At 40.4% G+C, this 13,627-nt stretch overlaps 5 protein-coding genes across 5 annotated transcripts; 2 read left to right on the top strand and 3 right to left on the bottom strand.

Annotated features, from left to right (window-relative positions):
• Positions 1-194: 194 nt before the first annotated feature.
• EAF02_005424 (uncharacterized protein) lies at positions 195-1,537 on the bottom strand (the record flags this gene model as incomplete). The annotated part of the gene is made up of 3 exons (XM_038901472.1): positions 195-673; positions 735-1,319; positions 1,456-1,537. 3 exons carry the CDS (start codon positions 1,535-1,537, stop codon positions 195-197), a joined length of 1,146 nt encoding a protein of 381 aa, XP_038758812.1.
• A 900-nt stretch (positions 1,538-2,437) lies between these two features.
• On the bottom strand, positions 2,438-5,074 carry EAF02_005423 (uncharacterized protein). Its single transcript, XM_038901471.1, has 3 exons — positions 4,080-5,074; positions 3,435-3,986; positions 2,438-3,337 (listed from the first exon to the last, which is right to left on the bottom strand). The coding sequence occupies exons 1-3, from the start codon at positions 4,158-4,160 to the stop codon at positions 2,975-2,977; spliced, it is 996 nt and encodes a 331-aa protein (XP_038758811.1). The 5' UTR covers positions 4,161-5,074; the 3' UTR covers positions 2,438-2,974.
• Positions 5,075-6,446: 1,372 nt separating this feature from the next.
• On the bottom strand, positions 6,447-7,028 carry EAF02_005422 (uncharacterized protein; the record flags this gene model as incomplete). The annotated part of the gene is made up of 1 exon (XM_038901470.1): positions 6,447-7,028. One exon carries the CDS (start codon positions 7,026-7,028, stop codon positions 6,447-6,449), a length of 582 nt encoding a protein of 193 aa, XP_038758810.1.
• A 1,691-nt stretch (positions 7,029-8,719) lies between these two features.
• On the top strand, positions 8,720-9,571 carry EAF02_005421 (uncharacterized protein; the record flags this gene model as incomplete). The annotated part of the gene is given in 3 exon segments (XM_038901469.1): positions 8,720-8,746; positions 8,791-8,872; positions 8,889-9,571. 3 exon segments carry the CDS (start codon positions 8,720-8,722, stop codon positions 9,569-9,571), a joined length of 792 nt encoding a protein of 263 aa, XP_038758809.1.
• Positions 9,572-10,250: 679 nt separating this feature from the next.
• EAF02_005420 (uncharacterized protein) lies at positions 10,251-10,944 on the top strand (the record flags this gene model as incomplete). The annotated part of the gene is given in 3 exon segments (XM_038901468.1): positions 10,251-10,381; positions 10,396-10,681; positions 10,732-10,944. 3 exon segments carry the CDS (start codon positions 10,251-10,253, stop codon positions 10,942-10,944), a joined length of 630 nt encoding a protein of 209 aa, XP_038758808.1.
• Positions 10,945-13,627: the final 2,683 nt, after the last annotated feature.

Here is a 13,627-nt window from a genome sequence, read left to right as displayed (position 1 = left end):
TTAGATTTGATATATCCATTTCCCATTCCCATTTCCCTACCTAAACTCCTGGTGTGTGTGAATATATAAATACCTATATTCTTCGATTCTCTTCTCCTTCCCTCTTTCCTTCTTCCTCTCTTCCCATTTCGCTTTTGCCGCCTCGAGCTCTACCTGTATGTGACGAAATTTCTCCCAACCTTTACAGCAAGTATTTAATCCTCATTGTACTTTCCACTATCCAACATACCCTTCGCACCTCTCCCACTCCTCCGTCCCCAAACCCTCAATCCCCACTCTGTAATCGTGAATCCCCAATGACCCGCCACCAACACACCACTCACAACATTGACAACCTTAACTACAAATCTCAAGAATCCATCTCTACTTTCCTCGACTGTCAAAAGAAGCGGCTCAATATCATATTTGAAGAATATGCCCGGTACGCTGCGTTCGCCTACAATATGTTCTTGTGATGTAACAGCGTATTGATTTGTGCGTAAAAGGGTGGGAGATGACGAGGGAGAAAATGTCGATGGCGAGAGGGAGTAAAGAGTTGGGACTATGGAGAGGAAGTATTGGTATTTGTGGAAATGGTTGGGCGTGCCAGCAATGGTGCGGTCGAGAGGGTTGAGAAGGGAGGGGTAGAAGGGACCGAATGATAACTCGTTGATTATGTGGGAGAAATTGAAAGCTATATTGCGTCAGTAGTCATCCAAAACACTCACAAGCAGAAAAGTAAAAGGAATACAAACCACTATGATCCAAATGTTTTCCCATCTCCGGATATCCATGACCCCTTGCAGTGATATGAAAGTCTCCCTGCACCTTATTCACCTCCAAACTTCCATAAACCCTACAACTGTCACCCCCCTTAGGACCACCCTTGACTCTTGGGGTCTTCGCGAACTTTGCCCTCTTTTTTCCTCCTAATACCACAATATCATGAACATGTTCCTCTCCAAATCCCTCCTCATGATATTCCTCTCCGGTAATCACTCTTCCATGTGCATCTTTACCCAATTGATGTATACCCTTTGCATCCACCCATTGTTTCCAATTCGTCGCATCCTCTTTGAGCATTATTCCAGCTAATATGCGATCCCCAGCCGCATCTTGTACGTTAATATGGATCTCCGAACATTTCATTTTGATAACCATATCCATGTTTATCTGTAGGGAATGTCCAACACCCTTCTCAACTACGAAGGTGTGCGTTTCGTGGCCAGTCCACCAACGCATGAATTCGGATACGAGGAGAGCGAAGGACACGAGCATCATGACGACGGTCCATTTGCCGCCCCCAGAAGTTTGTGTTATGTATTGTGGTTTCGCTTTGGCTTTTGAGTGGGAGTCGAGTTAGCTAGTGATCTTCCAAGTTGATTGTATGCTTCAAAATTGGCGGGCAATTGGATGTGGTTGCAGCTCAATATATGATCGCAAGTAAAATATACAAAAGCAAGAGAATAAACATACGAAAAGCATCAAAAGCCTTCACAATCCCCCCCTTCTCCCCAAACGACCCCTCATCCAACCCATGATCTGAAAATCCGTTCATTTTACCAGAGACTCGTTTTGTTCGTCCTGCTCGTTTGGAATTCTCTTATTTTCCTTTGCGCATACAATTCTCCAAATCAATCTCTCCCTCCTTTGCAATATTCACATGTGCAATCCTCTGGATCCGCTCAATTCGATTGATTCCCCAATGAAAAGTCGCCTTGAAGAACGAGAAACAAGCACGAAAATGAGGCTAAGAATAGGAAGTGAATAAAACCTCAAGAACCAACACAATCCATCGAAAACTTCACACTTGAAATTCAAGAAAACAAAAAGAAGTCTCGAAATTTGGAGATGTTGAGTTCAGTGCTTTGAAGATGTGCTCAGGCCTAGAATGAGCAGTTGAAAGCTGTCCTTGAAATAGTCCGAAGATACACCGATGGAATATGATTGGTCAATCTAGATTGATAGTGCAAGGCTGACGAATTCATCGGTAAGGGTTCAGGGTTGAAGTTTTGTGGGCTCGTGCAGCGGGTTTTATGTGGTGTCAGTGAAAAGTGCATGAACATGAGGTGGGTGCGGTGTCTTGTAGTCGATTAGTATGCGGTAATATGGGAAGGATTGTAAGAATTGGTAAATGGATGAATTGGCGAATAAGCTACATAAAGAGGGAGATAGAGAGAAGGCGAGAAGGGTTTCGTTGAATGTATGATTGATAACATATCCGATTGAATCTAGGCTCAGATAATGAGAAGTAGCATGAGGTATCTGTATCAAAGCTTACCTAGGTGACTTGATGTAAAGCTACGGGTAGAATCTGCAAGATCGTCAGATCTGCAACCTCAAGACCGTCCGCTGATTCCTAAAATTTTGGAGGAATTCTGACCACTCCAAACACGCAAGCACACATGTATAGTATAATTGCTTGATTACTAAAGGACATTCGTTTATTTTGCATTTCATTACATTGGCTTCCTTCCTCCCTCCTTCATGAACTCCACTCCCAACCACTGGAAGCACAACCATGCTTTATTAAGAACCAGTCCCCAACCATCTTCCCAGCTTCTCTCTTCTCCCGTTCTTCTCCCATTCTTCCCAAACTATGCAATAATCATAGTCCCTCCCCCAAATCCCAACCCATCCCGTCGTCATAATATTAAAATACTTATGTAAAAAACCCTAAGCCTTTTGCATAACATGATATGTGAGTCGTCCATCCCATTGTGCATTAAAGACCCCAATTCATTCGTAGAAAGAGTAGAAAAGAAACGCGCGCAAATAGAGAAAAAAGAAATTACGAAAAATGATGCCCCAAACAAATATACAACATACAAGATTCCGTCCCATCCCATTCATGGTCCTGTGGAACGCATCATTCGTTGAATCTTTTCAATCGCTTTCAAACCCCTACCCCTCCATCATACCGCATGTCCCTAAAGACTCGCGTAGTCAAATCCATTTGAAAATTTCAACTACTTCCGCGCGTTCATGCAGGCCCTTAACTAGTAGCAGTCTTGGATCCCTTGACCGCTAGCCCAACACCCAGACCGACTCCCAACGCAATGGCCAGGATAATAATGAGCGTAACCAACAAGCACCACCACTTAAGTCTGTTTCTACGACGGGCATGTTCATTCGCCTTGTCAATTTGAACATTTGCTTTGTCGACATCTTCAGCGGTTTTGATGGCGTTTTGTTCGGTATGTTCGACAACTGGATCTTGAGCTTCAACTATTTGGGCCATATCGGCGAACATGGCTGCAAGATCGGTGAGAGTAGCTTCAATACGTTGGAGTTCGTTGTGACGAGCACGAACGGCTCCGAGAACTGAAGATGCTTGTCCAGATCGATTGGATTTGAGCTGAATAGTTTGTTAGTATGGTTTTAGAGGTGTAAAATTAAATTTTGAGAGTATAAAATGGCATGGGGACGCAAAATCGAAGTAGGATAAAACATACAGCAGTTTGGAAAACACCTTCCGAACCCCAATCCATCTGACTAGCTTCCTCGACCTCGGCCTCCGTGGCTTCAGGGTTAACGATACGATACTGTCTTCCAATTTGGCGTCTATATTCGTTTCTATAATTCAACTCTTCTTCCCTATACTGCTGCAACTGATTTTCAAATTCCGTCTTCAACTTCTTAGCTTGCGTACTCTTGATATTCTTGGTCCCATCTTGAGTCTTGATCGCATCACCTTCCAAATACTTGATTTGATCACGAATTTGAGTGTTTTTGAGCTGGGTTTGTGTTACGAGATTTTCGAGGGAGGCGGTGGAGGAAGAGTCGGGGGAAGAGAGGGCGCGTTGGTGAAGAGTTGCAATTTGGGAGATATTGGAGGACAGAGAACGAATTTCGGATTTGGCAAAGTCAACACGATCGAGGAAAGCTTGTTGGGTAAGGACGTTGTTACTTGGAGGTGGAATGGCGCCGGGTGTACCGGAGGAATAGTTGGATCCTTGGGAGTAGTTTGACATCTCGTGCGAGAGCCCTGGCTGGCCTGCATTGTTCTGTCATGGCGTTAATATATCTATATTAATTTTGCGCAAGTATTTGATAATGATAACGAAGAGACAATGAGTATGAAATTGAATTTTGCTTACACCTCCATAACCGGCTTCAGCAGCACCCGAATTTTGATATGGATTTCCACCAATACCTTGATACTGTTGAGTGTACGACATATTGACTGAATCAATTGATGCAAAATATCAATACTGTAATTTCAATTGTTTGCGATCAAAATGATAAGAAACAATTTCAGTAGACGGTGTGTGGTTATCGGAAGGAAGGAAGAAGGAATGGATTTGTTGTTGTTGTTGTTGTAGTTAAGAGAAAGGTTAAAAAGGCCCGGGGTCGAAAAATCGAATAAGGTGGAAATATGGATGGCCTTGTTAGTTCTATGTCAGAAGAAAAAGCCGGGGAAAGCGAAATTAAATTAAAATCAAATCTTTATTTTGATCTCCAAGAAAATTTGAAGAAGAGAAGAATTTTTTGCAAATTATAATCTCAGATAATTGTAGGTTTGTATATTATATTGGAAAATGGATGTGAGGTGAATGGAAATGGAATTCTTTTCTTCCAGTACCTAGGTATTGAATGGACGTTGGTTGTATGAGGGAGATTGAAATCAATCAAAAGCAAAGTGTGAGATTGGGTGTGACTGTACGAGAGTGATTTATGAGTGGAGGAAGATATCGGTAGTCCAATTGGATATCAAAACAACAACCAACTTCTACTCATCGATGGCGGGCTTAATAATGAGTATCAAGAGATCTCATGAAAAGTGGTGGAATGATTGATTGGTATCTTTTTTTCTTTATTATGTAGCTCATACCATTGCCGCAGTTGGCTTCAGAGATGGGATGAGGGGATGTCGCTTTCACGCTTTCACGCTTTCATTGTTTAAGCGAACGTTTGAAGGCTGTGCTGTGTATGTGTGTGTATGTCTGGTCTGTATGTACGATAGGTATAGGTATAGGTATATGCATGTACATGAACGGAGTAAGTGATGTGTCAATGGGTCAATCAGGTCAATCAGGTCAATCAGGTCAATCGGGTCAATCAGGTCAATCAGGTCAATCAGGTCAATCAGGTCAATCAGGTCAATCAGGTCAACCGATATTGTATGCAGAATTGAATACACGCTGCTTCTTCTTGCCTTCCTATCTTGATGTTCTTATAATAGAAGAATGCTATCATCAATACCGAATACTACTAGACAGATACACTTAGCAAAATATCCATACCTACCTACCATACAATTACAAATGCCGATGCACCTATCTATCGCCTTCATCTGAGACCGAACATCGACTTGCATTTGTACGCGTATTCATGATTGCTGCGCATTCCACTTTCTCGCCATATTGATGCCTATCCTGCTGAGCCTCACTGTCTCAACTGTATCGTATAATAATGGAAGCCTTTTACTTACATAATATGTCCATCATCTCCTGATTCGCATTCACGCCACCAATAGTAGGTTTTGCACGGAACTTTTTGCCATCTCGTATAATCAATCATCATTTTTGAGATATAAATTTCTGCTTGCCGTCAATATGAGACGAGTCGCGGAACCCGAGTTTCGCTGATGGGGATTTCTTGAGGTGTCTCGAAAGTGCTTAAAGAGGTGGGTTCGTCCCCCTCGGAGAGATCTGAGTTCGTGCACTTCTTCCTGCGTATTTTTGGTAGACATTTTTCGCTCTCCTGTTGCTCTACTGTTGCTCTCCAGCTTGCCTCGCTCTCTAAGTTGGAAGCAGCAGGTTGTTGGAAGTACCTACTAATTACCTATGATTTATGGTGCTTTTGTTGCAGAATGGTACATCCCAGTGTTTTCTCTTTTCCCGATGATACTCCGGTTTCGTCAGCCAATGAGTAGTCTTGTTAGACAGCATCACGTGGTTATTTCTTTTCCTCGTTTGTTGCATATCTCAAGAGTGTCGTTCACAGTTCTTGGGGTTCGTCCATCAGTGAGTGAGTGAGTGGGTGGGTGCACCAGGTGCATGGATTGACTGGCTCTTCGTAGGAGAAAAACAGGCCGGAATTGACCACTGGCAAAGCCCTTCAATAATCCAATTGTTTCATTCCAATTCAAGGAATTAAACATTTTAAATACTTTTAGAATTGAAGATTATTCAAAGATTTGATCAACGTTATTAATTATTGTAATTTCATTATCAATTGATTTATTATAGAACTTATTAGAGTGATCAATTTTGGCCTCTTTTTTCTCCCAAGTAGAGACGGGACACTTCTCAACTACCGAAATTTATAACAAATTCATTCTTCGATTGTTTGATATCAAAGGTTATAATTTAATTGTCTCATCTCAAATGAACAATTGTAATAGTTCCCTAAGAGATACCCCCACTTTTTCCGTAGTGTCCTGTCAGTTCATACACCTACTAGGTAGTGGATTAAACAATCCAATATCTAAAAGGTTACATTTACAATTTTGAATCCATCTCTTAATAATCTAAAACCACACCAACGTCTTGAACACCACTTCTCCTCTTCTCGTTCCTTCTGGCACTATTCTTTTGTAGCCCCTCAAGACCTAAGTATCGAACACTCATAGTGTCGCGAACCCAGTATTGGACAGTTTCCGTCATCCTTATATCTTCAAATTCACTTGCCATTATGCAGTTGATCAGCTCATCCGCCAATCCCAAGTGCTCCATTTGCTGAATACACGCCTCCCGGCCATCTGACATGTGAACCTCCGGAACGTATTCTTCAAGCACAAAGTCTAGAAACTCCGTCATATATATGAGCTCTCGCCATCTTGTCCAAATCTCTTCAGCTTTTTGATGTCCCCACCCGAAATATATCAGTGTCTCCGGAGACACAAGCAGATCTGGAACTATGTACCAATCTTTTGACCCGCTCGAGCTTGAAAAATACCCCTCAAACATTAGGCGAGATGACACTTCACTTCTTCTTCCATCCGCTGGCTTCAGGTGGCCCGTTCTTGCCAGAATTTCGGCATCAGCAGGGTGAAATATTGGGGAGCCAGCAGCATCATCTATGTTAAGAGATGTCGCAGCCATCTTGTTAGATATATCGACGTTGTCTTTCTCGAAAACTGAAAGTTTCGTTAGAATCGAAGAATGGGGATGTAATTGTGATGGAATTCTGATATAGAAGGCCAAATTTATATATTTGGAAGGAAAAAGAAGATAGTTTGATTTAATAACTGTAGTGATATTGGAATGGCATTCTGAAATGGATTTTCGAGTTTATATATCTGGAAGATAATGGGAAACAGACTAATTGAACTGTGACTAATGAGTTGTATTGACCTAAAAGTGTAGTACAAGAGAAGGTCTCTTTATAGGTATCTGCTAATTCCGACGGAAAGTGCTCCCTTTGATCTCCACCTTCCTTTTACAATGTAAGCTCGAGGTTTGACGTGGGAATTGGGTATATCATGCGTTTCGTTGATTAGATTCACCGTAGAATAGAGGAGTCCAGACAGCGATCATCACAAGTCTAGGTATGATTCACACCGTCGATGATCGATCTAGACTGATTTGCTTTCATCAAAATGGATTATGATGCGCGGGAGAAGTGGATTAAATATTATGCATAATAAATAGTTCCAGTGGGTACGAGAGGAAGGTGCTAGCTAGCCTGAGTAGGCATATAATGTATGATAAGTTCGACACCAGATCCCCAATGGGTATGGCTGGTCAAATGGTAACCAGATTCATTATAATAAAATCTATTTTTCTGTACGTTCATGTACTTCCATCAATGGAGAATTATGACGTGCGGAGTGACTGATTTATTGATAGGTAGGTATGCTTGGGGGTGGGGTGTTAGATCTGCAAATCTGCATCTAATTGGATGTAATTGGATCTAATTGGATGGATCTGCATAACTGAAGTTAACTTGACAGACAACGTTGAAAACCCTTTTTAGTCTTGAAATTAAGCATGAAACTCTACCTTTCGTTCTCTTGATGTTTCTATTCCTATATAGGTACCTAGTAGTCTCGTTCAAGAATGCCACGTGATTGTTATTTTGAACCTAGTCTGTTGCACATCTCAAAAGTGTCGTTCAGGTTTCTTGGGGCTCGTAGATTTGGACACCTCTCAAAGAGTCAATAAGATAAGTTTCACCAATTTGATCTCTCGGATTTACTACCTTTAATAACTTATTAGATTTCTGCCTACAGTAGGTACCTATGTAAAAGAAATCTTCAAGTAAGATGTGAAATGCCGGGAAAATCTTCTTGGAGGAGCTTTCTCAATACCTGTTCTAGCTTGGTATTCTGTATTAATTACCTGCCTACTCGTCGAGTACTTTGATATTCTTTGCATGTTGTTACGCCGCTGAGATGCATCGGCTCAAGTATTGTTTTGTTCAAATACATGCAGTTTCTTTGGCGGTCCTACCTATTCTTCAGATGAAACTCGATTGATAAACTAGCCTGGTCGAGTCAGCGTCAGCGTTTAAAGCACCAATGGTTCAGTTGACCAGCAACATCTCCTGCTGTCTATGGAACAATGAGAAGCCATTTGCATCAAAGTTCAGTTAGCAAGACTAATGATAGTAATGGCGGAAGGGATAATATTCGCAAGCATATTGCATCCACTTACTGCCTTCTCATACTTCAACATTCTCATCAACTTACTTAGATCCTGTCTCCACCATTTTGAAGATTACTGCTCTGCGATATCAATAGACTTCGTTACCAACCGCAAAGAAGAAATCCTGTCTGTGCATTTAGATCACAATGGCAACCTGGGCAAGGTTAAATTTGGTATTATGTGAGTAGTAAATTCACAAATACACATCTACATTTAGATTCCAACTATATTGGTCTTACAGAGAAAGCTTTACCGCACGTTGAATAACCAAAAATCATGTCAAATCCATCAGTATATGAGTACTTACCTTTAAAGAAGTACTGTCGATTCTGGCTGGTCCTGATGAGTCGCTGGCACAATGCGAAATGAAGACCATGTCTCTGGTGGACAAGTATATGGAAGATTATACTGCTTTATCCTACTGTTGGGATAGCTCTCCGGAACAATCAGTAATATGGATTGATAATATTAGAGTCAGTGTCGCCATTAATCTTGCCAATGCTCTTATCAGGTTCCGAAGCATGGGAATTGGACTGGTGTGGACCGATGCAGTCTGTATAAAACAGAGTGACAACCAGGAAAAAAATGTTCAGGCCCGACTTATGACACAGATCTACTCAAAAGCGAAAGTAGTCTACACATGGCTCGGATTGGATTCACGTGGGTTGTCAGCATTTGCCATGAATTCTTTGAAGGACCTAGCATTATCAAATCCTCATCGCATCGACTCACTATTGGGTCGAATATCACGTTCGGAATTATTCACATCCCTCAATTGCGACGTTTATTATCGCTGCAACATGCCAGGATGTAGAGAGCTTACAGCCTCGCTCAGAGACTTTTTCGATTGTGAATACTGGGTAAGGATGTGGATCATCCAGGAAATTGCTATGGCATCCGGCGTTCTCTTCCTGTGCGGCGATCCTACATCTATAACATATGACCAACTAGCTATAGCCATTAGGTTCCTGAGCAATGAATTAAAATGTTGGGATTGAGAAGTGACACGGGCAGCTTCGAACTACCGACGCGTGACTAGTATTCGCAACACTTATCAAGTGGCAGTTTAGATCTTCGTCGAGCAATGGCACTGGCTAAGGGGTCGGTATGTAAGTGGCCACAAGATCGAGTCTATGCCCTCGCTGGCTTTTCTAGCGATGGTTCAATATTAGTTTCAATAACTGACTACGGAAAAACATTGGAAGAAATTTCATGCGATTTAACGATGGCTTTTGCTCAAAGGGAATGCTCTCTCGACGTTATATTAACTCGATCTGATACATTCAGATCTCAAGAGTTACTCTTACCTTCTTGGATCCTTAACTAGATATCCTCATCATGCTAGGAACGCCACATCCACGTTTTAGAAAGGGCAGAGAAGATTAAGCGCAAAGCGAATGTCGATTTAGGACATGAAATTCGGAGTTTGCACACTCGAAGCTACAATGGAAGATGGTTGAATCTCATGGGAACACAATTGGGTACTGCTCAAAGATACTGGATGGACGACAAACCCACAATTGAGTCTGACTTCAAACCACGCTTTTCAACAGCCTGATCATTTGCGGGCCGAAGAAACAAACTATAGCACAGCTCAGATATTGAATTCGCTGTCTATATGTTTTCTTCAAGAATATTTTGAAAGTAAAGATGAAATCATCTTAGGACTTCTTTGATATGCATTTTATTGCGTTCAGTTTAGAAAGGTTCCCAAGGGGATACTACCACCCCGAGATATCGAATCTCATCAAAGCATGCCTCGAAGCCATTCCTAATGCATGGAAAGACCTTGCATCAATGGGCCCTCTGTAGCAAAAAATAGATGTGGAAAAAACAGCACTTCGGTTGGTATTTTCGACCCCGTAAACTCACATATTTTTGATCATCCTTATGGGAGTTCCGCCCATTGTATTTTTGGTTCCACGCTACAGCCAGGATTCTGTAGTTTCCTTTATCGGAATTATATGGGTTTTCGTACTATCCTTGGTGCTGATTCTTGCATTGCTGGGTGTAGGACACGCCGTGAAAGTGTGGTACGCTGGTACTTTTTTAGTTGCGACGACCATAAGGCCGAGATTCTTAGAAAGTTTTGTCACAAAATGAACTTGGTGAATTCATATGCACCTTAGGATGAGATATTGAAATTACTGTTTGTAAGAATGGACTTCTAGTCATGACTGCTGAAGGCACTATGGAAGGAGATGCCATTTTTTATCTGGCTGGCTGTAAGCATCAAGTTGTGTTGAGGAAGGAGAAGGAATTAGGGAAGTGGAGAGTTATTGGTAGGGCATTCGTACCAGTTCAGGACATTGAACGGGTCATTCAGCAGAAGAATGGAAAGAATTACTCCGGACCGGAAAGCTTAGGGTGATAGAGGAAATTTTTGTGTGGTTCGATTTGAACAGAATCTCAGTGAGATGGGGACGGCGGTATATCATTCAATCCAGAATGTCCAAAAGTCCGAACTGTGACCCAACACGCAGAGTCTCTCATTTTCCGAATGTAACTTAAGCCCCAAGACGATTCTCAATATCTGATCCTAACTAGACCATTCAAAACATCTATCTACATGCTATTAGTCCTTTACCAATAGAATCAAAGACAAATAATCAGCGGAGAGGTTGAGATTGAAGACTGTGCAATAGGTTCGACAAGCCGTGATGAAAGCTTATCATACGAAGCCGTTACAAGCACGAAGATATGATGCTGTTTTGCGAGCAGCATGCAGTCAAGTAAAAGGTGTATCGATCCAAGTACAAGAATACTAGTAATACCAGGCAAGATACTCGAGCTGAGTAGAAAAAGGATTCGAAGAAACAAAATTCAAAACTGTATAGAAATCGGATAGCAAATTGACGAAAAAAAGATGTAAAGAGGAAAAGAGTTGCGGATCTGTCGTTGAAAGCTCAAGATTCTGCTGAAAGCGAACTAAATATCGAGAGAGTGTGACGGATCCTATCCAAAAGTAGCTCAACAATCAAAGAATAGAGAAGTTGTGAAGAAATGCAAGCGCAGATGAGTTGCGCAAAGAGAGCAATACTGGGACGCAATATACAAGATCCTCTAGAAGTAGCTTGGAATAAATCCATAAGAACGTACTAATATCAAGAAGAAGAAAAAGCGAAAAGCATGAGCAGTTCTTGTTCTCGCAACTAGAGATACTGCCCACAAAGAAGGTCAGAAAACTGTCGAAAAGAAAGCCAAAGATGCCGAAGAATAAAGGGGTTCAATCGCTCATGTAGTATTCGCTCACTTTAACTTCACAACCATCTGCATTGAGCAAATCCTACTAGGTATTTTCCATCAGCTCGGCTACAACAAACCAATGAAAGTTAGCCATACATAAAACCGACACAGCTGGAAAGCAATACTCGGAAATCGTGAATTCCCCGAACCTTAACTCCGTTCCTCACATGCGGATAGATACCGTGTGTCATCAAAACTAAATTCAGCCCCTAAATATCTTCAAGCAACCGATCCTTCCACGCCCTTCATTCCGGACTCCAGAATCCGGGGCTGAAAATCCTACATCGTATCGGATTGCTCGTATGTACACCCCTTTATATTAACTTTTGAAGAATCCTACCCGCCCATCGTCTAAGATCATCTCCAGGGTTATGTTTAAACGAGAAAATCACACTTCGTTCCGAGATCTTTTAGCGGGCGAATGACATTCTTCACGGAGAATTAGGAAATAAATGGATAGCCCTAGATGCGGATCCTGCGACTCTGTTCTCCACTTTGTTGTTTCTCCGTTATTTCCACGATTTCCACCTTTGCCGCTAATTCGTCACATTCGCATTTACATTCACTCTTGCAATGGTGGTTTGTGGATACTAATCATAATATCGGGTGATGTGAATATCTGTATCTGGTGACATTCAGCGACGAAGGTTATGAGAGAATGCTAGATTTTGAGGGATTTTGGCAAATTCGGGTCCTATCAATTGAACGCGTGTTATATTCGTAGTGCTTTGTATACGCAGAGTTTTTTGCAGATTTACTTGTTTTAAGGGATTGGAAAGATGTTGGAGAATATAAGAGTTCTGGAACCTACTCACCGCATATGTAACGCTTTTCTGGCTAAAATATACGATTATTCAGCTTTTTATATTTTGATTTATTTATAAATATATGAGATAAATTAAATATAATATTATAATATCACGGAGGTAATAGCTATGTCTAATGGTCACTTTGATCGGGAGATAGATATATAGAGTAATAATAAACTAGATTGACTTGAGGTGTGATCATAAGGATCATACCTGGTTTATATACCCTGATCAGGCGATGGAGTCGTCTAATTAGATATATAGAGTACACAAATGAACTGAGTGAAATAGTTTTAGTAATCATGGGAATGAGTACTCCGGAGGAGTACTAGGATTAATACCGTAGGGTTACACTATACGGTGAATTCCGTGACATATAAAAAGATTCAAAATAACTTAAATTATTCAAAAAAATATATCATTTATTTTTAAATATTTTTATAATAGTATTTTTGAAGGATTAAAGTTGAAAATTCGAAAAATTTTGAAAAATTCGCTTATTCTGTATAGGAAAAGTATTATAAGTTAAAAATTCTGAGCTTTTTCAACTAAAAGCTTATATAACTTTTTAATAAAAATATTTAAAAATAAATTAGAAATTTTTTATAATATAACTTGACTAGAAGTGGGTCATATCATAATATGGGTCAAAATCACCCCCTCATTTCTTTATTTTATGTGTTTATTCAATATATAATGAATCGAAAGTCATTAAATCGTAATGAATCGGAAGATAATATTCAAAAGACTATAGAAAATCTAAAAAATAAAGAATTTATTTCAATTCGAAGTGTTGCTATTTATTTTAAGATTTCGAAATCAATCTTGATAAATCGAATAGTTGAATAACAATTACGTTTTCAATTTTACAAATCCTTTCAAAAACTTTTTAATATAGAAAAGAAGATTTTAATACGATGAATCTTATAATTAATAGTTATTAGATATCTTATAACTCCTAGATTGTTGAAAGAAATAGCCTAAGAAATTCTAAATCAA

This window comes from Botrytis sinoallii (assembly GCF_014898435.1).
Source record: "Botrytis sinoallii strain Bc 23 chromosome Unknown BSIN_008, whole genome shotgun sequence".
Classification (NCBI taxonomy): Eukaryota; Fungi; Ascomycota; class Leotiomycetes; order Helotiales; family Sclerotiniaceae; genus Botrytis; species Botrytis sinoallii.
The sequence above is the reverse complement of the archived record's forward strand: the minus strand, read 5'-3'. Positions and strand labels throughout refer to the sequence as shown.

What these genes read in the sequence shown, in the direction of transcription:
- EAF02_005423 (XM_038901471.1), bottom strand. Translation starts at nt 4,160, where the DNA reads ATGTCGTACACTCAACAGTATCAAGGTATTGGTGGAAATCCATATCAA. An exon ending in CTGAAGCCGGTTATGGAGGT is followed by an intron (nt 3,987 to 4,079) that starts GTAAGCAAAATT and finishes ACGCCATGACAG; the next exon opens with AACAATGCAGGCCAGCCAGG. An exon ending in AAGGTGTTTTCCAAACTGCT is followed by an intron (nt 3,338 to 3,434) that starts GTATGTTTTATC and finishes CAAACTATTCAG; the next exon opens with CTCAAATCCAATCGATCTGG.